At 37.4% G+C, this 6,017-nt stretch overlaps 1 protein-coding gene across 1 annotated transcript; it reads left to right on the top strand.

Moving 5' to 3' along the window:
- The first annotated feature begins 2,271 nt into the window (after nt 1-2,271).
- Nucleotides 2,272-5,076, top strand: LOC116851647 (early nodulin-75). The gene is made up of 3 exons (XM_032831277.1): nt 2,272-2,424; nt 2,687-2,944; nt 3,757-5,076. The coding sequence occupies exons 1-3, from the start codon at nt 2,410-2,412 to the stop codon at nt 4,204-4,206; spliced, it is 723 nt and encodes a 240-aa protein (XP_032687168.1). The 5' UTR covers nt 2,272-2,409; the 3' UTR covers nt 4,207-5,076.
- Nucleotides 5,077-6,017: the final 941 nt, after the last annotated feature.

A 6,017-nucleotide genomic window follows, 5' to 3' on the forward strand; every position in this document is an offset into this window, starting at 1 on the left:
AAATCAGCACAATTTTTCGTTCGGCGAATGAGCAATTCTATATCCGCATGCGCGGTGAGATTACGCGTTCAGAATCATCGATAAATAAAAGTGGAACAGGATATTTCATCGTTAGCACGCCGCGGGGAAGTTTTATAATCGTCTATATTTACGTTGCACCGTGACCGCGCGATTGCGAGAGGTGCAGAAATAATCGTAAACGCGTAAAAATGTGCTCAGACAGCTTTGAGGTCGGGGGAGCAGCGAGAGATCTGCGCTTTCGCCACAGTTAAAGTTATTGAGGAAATCGGAAGCGACGACTGGGCAAAGTATACGCGGCAATTAATATATGCGCTCTAAAGGCAATTAAAATACGCTCGGCTTGATTTTCCTGGTGTCTCGCGCCGTCAGTTTCAATTTGGTGCGATGCGATAAAAATACTCGTTACCGCGGTCGTAACTTCACGGGCTCGCCAGTGAAATCGAAGATCTATTTATTACGACGAACGGGGAGAATAATTTTTAACTAATTAGCGTCGTAGTGCATTCGAGAGAAGATAAAAGGTATTTCTTCCTTTATAACTACTCCTAATTGTGCGCCCACATCGGACGCCAACCCCGAAGAATGCTCGAAGCTTCAACACGATCTCGCCGCTATCCTCCGATAATCCGCTGCAAGTCGGTAACCGCATCCTGTAGTAACGTCGGTATATAATCTACTGCAGCATCTCTTGTGGATTAAGTTCTGGATGATGTCGTAGATTTCAAGACGTCTACTTCTACGTCTTACGTTTTCTATTTTCTACATGACGCACATACGGTCTTTTTTTATGTGAACGTTATAAACTATGTAGAATATTGTAAGTTAATATTAAAATATATAAAAGAGTAATTAAATTATACACTGACGGAAAAAATACCTTAAAAATAAGAATGATTTACTTAATGGTTACTAATAACATATATTTACTTGCACTAATATATATATTTTTATATTGAGGAAAAATTTCTTTCAAATGAAAAAATATATATTTTACTAAAACACTCGTTGCTCTTTATAAGAGTAATCGTTTATTCTATGCAAATAAAATAATTTAAATTTAAGTAAATATGTTATCCACTGAGAGAATAAATATTTCTTACTTTTTAGATATTTCTTCTCTTACTGTGTAAGACAGTTACCGTATCTGCTTCGGATATCAATTATAAATGTGACGTTTAAAAAGGATAACACAAATTGTGCAAATACTTTTGTATAAATTTTCAATTTATTATGCGATAGATTAGTAGATTTAACTCCGAGTAAATAAGAATGTAACGAAGAAATATCATAAACTCTGTAATTGATTTAGGAGAAATAACGTTTATAAATTTATATCAGGACTTCAAAGGCTAAATGAAAATGTAGACTTTCTTAAGTAATCATTTGGCAAGTCATACGTTCTTTAAATGACATCTATAGATTACTTATTGTCCATGTTTGCCTACACGTAGACATAAAACATCATAATTTACGCGTAACGCCCAACTCTCTGTGCTTATTCTGCAATTCTTAACGACAATATCGTTATCGTTAAACGTCATTGCGCAGCTATTATGTTACGTGTTGTAATCGGTCTGCGCGACGATGCATAACGCATGCATTATAGCGCAGTAATAAAATGCAGGCATTAAAAAAATATAGAATAAACCTACTCGTTAAATCAAACTCAATACATACAATATTTAATTCGCATACTTCTGATAGTAATAGACAACAATTTATTCTAGAATGTTTCTTGAAACCGTGCTTCTAATAAAATACCTTGATTAATTTTTTAGAGGAATGTTTCTCGAATGTTTTTGTGTAAGATAATTGAGCTTATAAAGACAATTTTTTCTTACCTATCAACAATTGTAAAAGCTAATTCGAAAGATGTCTTTTGTTTTTCAAATCAGCAAACCTTTATAGATACAATATAGGTACAATTTTGTACTGATCGAAAAATTCTTCCTTAACCAAAATTGTCTTTCTTTCAATCGCATAAAAAGATAAGAAAACAAAAATTAAATAATAAAAAATCCGACTTATATTATAATCAGCTTTTGTCAAAAATATCTGACAAATTAAGATTCATGTCGGAGTAATCTGAAACATTCTGCACGATCTGCACGATCTGATTAAGAAATTCAGATTCCTTGCGAACCTTTGGAGGAAATGTCAGCCCAAGTTATTATGGGGAAAGTATGAGGAATCGGTTCTATAGGAATCGCACGTAGGGCGTGGTGGAAGACCGAAGCGGTCCACACGCCTGAGACGTGCGCGGGTTAACATCAAGGCCTCTTCGCCGGGTTGCCCTGAACCACAACCCGCTGTATAAAACGCCCCTCTCGTTGGTTCCTGGAGCACTGCTGCGCTTCCCGCTGTGTAAGGATCCATTATTCCTTCATCATGCGCTCTGCACTCGTAAGTCCTCTCAAATATCTATTTTTTTTACGCTTAGTCTTAAGTCGACTGAAATAATTCGGCCCTGTAACATTTGATTAAAATACAACAGTATAATTAGACAAAGAGACGATAATTTACAGTTATGATTGAATATATACAGTAAAATATATACATATATATTTACAATTGCGACCTTAAAAATAAGAATAATTGTGTATTGTGTCGATTCGTCGGTAGACATTTGGTTTTTCTTTATTTAAATCGTGTTTATTGTCCGCAGGTTGTTCTATTATGTATGATCGCTGGTGCGTGCTGTCAAGAGGCTCATTACCAATCGCCGCATAAAGCGGCGATTTTAAGCGACACGCGATATCTCGCGGGTGACGGCACATTCGGAGCGGCATATTCCCAAGAAGACGGAGTAGTGTTCAAGGAGGAGAGCGACGTGAACGGTGATCGACGTGGATCGTACTCGTACGTCGATCCAACCGGACAAAGGCGCACCGTGACCTACACAGCAGGAAAGAATGGATTCCAGGTATGCGGAATGTGCAATCTTGCGAAAATTGTTAGTTATCAAAAATGTCGCTCACAAAAATTAACTCCAATATTTATTATAATAAGAATAATTAACATGGCGTTGAAGCTGAACTGCAACTGAATTTAGGATTGAGAAACTCTAAATACTTTCTTTTAAACCGCAAAAATAATAAATACAGATGACACAAAAGTCTAAAAGATATCTTCCAAACGTCCAAAAGACAAAACGTCCTATTATCTAGGAAGCGTATTTGAATTTTTATTCGACTCAGATCTAATTATTTTAATTAACTTTTAATTATACTCTATACTGATTAAAAAACTATCTAAAAATGGTAAATATTTTTAGGGGTATTAATAACGCGTATTTGCCTAAATCTAAACTTTTTTTCATTTAAATAGAATAAACAAGTGCTTTTACAGAAATTTGAAGTTTTTAAGAAAATGTAAATTTTCTTATTTGTAAAATGTTTTATATTATTAATTTAAATAAATATCCCAGCAAACACCAAGTGACAATTACGTAGTTGTTATTTATAATTTCCTACTTAATAATGTAACTGTTACATAATAGTTATATCGTTGAGTGGAAAATTATAATTAACAGTTATGTAGCTGCTGTTTGGTGTTTGCTGAGGTATTTACTTAAACTAATAATATAAAATATTTAATGTATGTATGTGTGTTATTAATACCCACCGAATAAACATTGACTATTTCTGAAATATATTTTCTCTCAATGCGCATATAAAAGTGAACTTGCCGTATTAATGGAGATTAAAATAACGTATCCTGGAACACGTTTCGTAGGCGACCGGGGACCACATTCCTAGCGCACCCCCGCAGGTGCCACCCCAACCGGAGTACGTGCCGCTGCCGCAGTACAATCCGCCGGATTATCAACCTCCGAGCTACGCGCCCACCCCTCAGCAGTATCCGCGACGATATCAACCAGATTACGAACCGCAGCCGGCCGTTTACCAGCCGCAGCTTCATCCGCAGTACCAGTATCGACCGCAACCGCAGCCGCAGCCTCAGCCGCAGCCACATCCACAGCCGCAGCCTCGTTACCATCATCCCCCGGAATTGCAAGCTATACCTTCGCATGCGACTTCAAGTGGCCACTATCAACCCCAACCTCGCCCCGCGCCGCAGTATAATGCGATAGCGACACCGACAGCGCGCAACTTTTATCCACCGGGGAAGCTCAATTTCAATCGAACCCCCGACGGCTTCTCCTACACGTTCAACAAAAGCTAAGCGACACGTGAGTTAACTAATATGAGCAGCAACGACGTATCTATAACGAGAGAGCGCACTGAGAAATACAAGTGTTTGATATTTGTTATACAGTAAAAGAATTATAATTGGGAGAATGATTTTTGTAGTAAATTTTACTATAGTGTTTTAGTGGTAATAATCTTATATATATATTGTTACCTATTTTTTTGTTGGGACAACAAGAAGTTAACGCCAAAAATAATAATTATTGTTAATGGCATTAACTATTTTATCTCTCAGTGCATTAAAACTCTCGAATAATCAAAATGTGCGTAGTTTCGAAATTTCAATAATTAGAGTGTACTTTTAATATATGTTGATATGTACATTTTCTCGTCAACGGAATAAGTTTGGAATAATGTATCTATTTTTCGGCAAAAATGAAATGTCGAAGCAGCTTAGAAATCGAGTGACTTTCATCTCGCTGGTTCGTGCAACGCCCAAGTGTCTCGCATAGCAATTTCCTTCGCTAATGCGAGCACAATCACGCGCTCCATGGGGTCGGCTCACTTTCATCCGGTAACCTTTGCGTTCTCCATAGTGTTGCAATTGAGAATCCCACGATACCGAATGAGATGCGGAATACGCCCAATATATATTTGTACAAGAAGTGCAATACACACCGGAGATCAGAGGAGCGTATGTTTATTCTCTCATACATATTAATCTAACTTTCAGTCGCTATAACTAAATTAGTTTTATTTATTCAACATAAGTACTACGGTGGGATCAGTTGGACTTCAACAAAGAATTGTAGCTTATTGAGTGTCAATATAATTCAATATACGCCGGAAAAAGGTACATTGTTACACAATGGAAACTATAAAAATTAAATACTGTTATTTCTAATAGAAATATCCACTGATATAATAATTGAGAACAGATTTGTCATATCTACTATTTGAAGAGGCATCTGTATAGAGTCAAATGCGATCTCATCGTAATAGTCGCTAATCGATTTTGTTGTATTTTCTAAGTGTATCATTTTTTTATATACAGCCAAATAAATTCGGAAGTTGGCGTGACACATTTTTTGGAAGAACTATCCCTCTCTCTCTCTCTCTGCGAGATATCATTTTTTCATTGCTTATTTCGTGACAGGCGGTGATTACCAGTCAAAAGCGGAAGAAAAAAAGGAGACAAAGGAGCGATTATCTCATTATCCGGAGTCGCGAGTGATAATGCGAGTGCTACACGCTACGGTGCGCGAGGGTCGACAAGGGTGAGGAAATAAAAATGCAACGAAGTCGAGCCGGTTGGCTAGCCATTATTATTGTTACCCGTAATACGGGCGCGGCGCGATCTGGCAAGGCGAACCGCCTGTGTCCGAACAGGAACTCGGCAGCCTCAGGTGGGCAGAAAGAAATGCATACCGTGATATTTCACATCGGCCCCTTGTCACCCGAGAAAACGCATTATGATATCGGCGATCAGATCGTGTTTTACTGTTGCAACGGCTGCCGTCCGTTCGTTTTCGGCATTCGATAAATCTTATGCAAATGCGCATGTCGTATCTCTATAAACACGAGGTATTTAAGGCTCCTGGATGCTTACCACGGCTCGTGACGTCAGAAACGAGAAATGACACGCTGAAAGTTCTTGCTATTTTCAAATAAAAAGATACTCATACAAAAGGACACTTTAAATTACTTTATTTAAAATGCTATCCCTTTCCTTTAAAAATTAATAAATAACCGTAAAATTAACGTGACGAGTTCATAAAAAAGTTAAGGATTATGAGAAAAGGTAAGTTCACGAGCAAGACTGCATGTCACGTTAATTACACGGTT

This window comes from Odontomachus brunneus, unplaced genomic scaffold (assembly GCF_010583005.1).
Source record: "Odontomachus brunneus isolate Ranch 3 - 2012 unplaced genomic scaffold, Obru_v1 Obru_scaffold_183, whole genome shotgun sequence".
Lineage (NCBI taxonomy): Eukaryota > Metazoa > Arthropoda > Insecta > Hymenoptera > Formicidae > Odontomachus > Odontomachus brunneus.

Coding starts and splice junctions, on each gene's coding strand:
- LOC116851647 (XM_032831277.1), top strand. Junction 2,945..3,756: donor CAGGAAAGAATGGATTCCAG/GTATGCGGAATG, acceptor CACGTTTCGTAG/GCGACCGGGGACCACATTCC.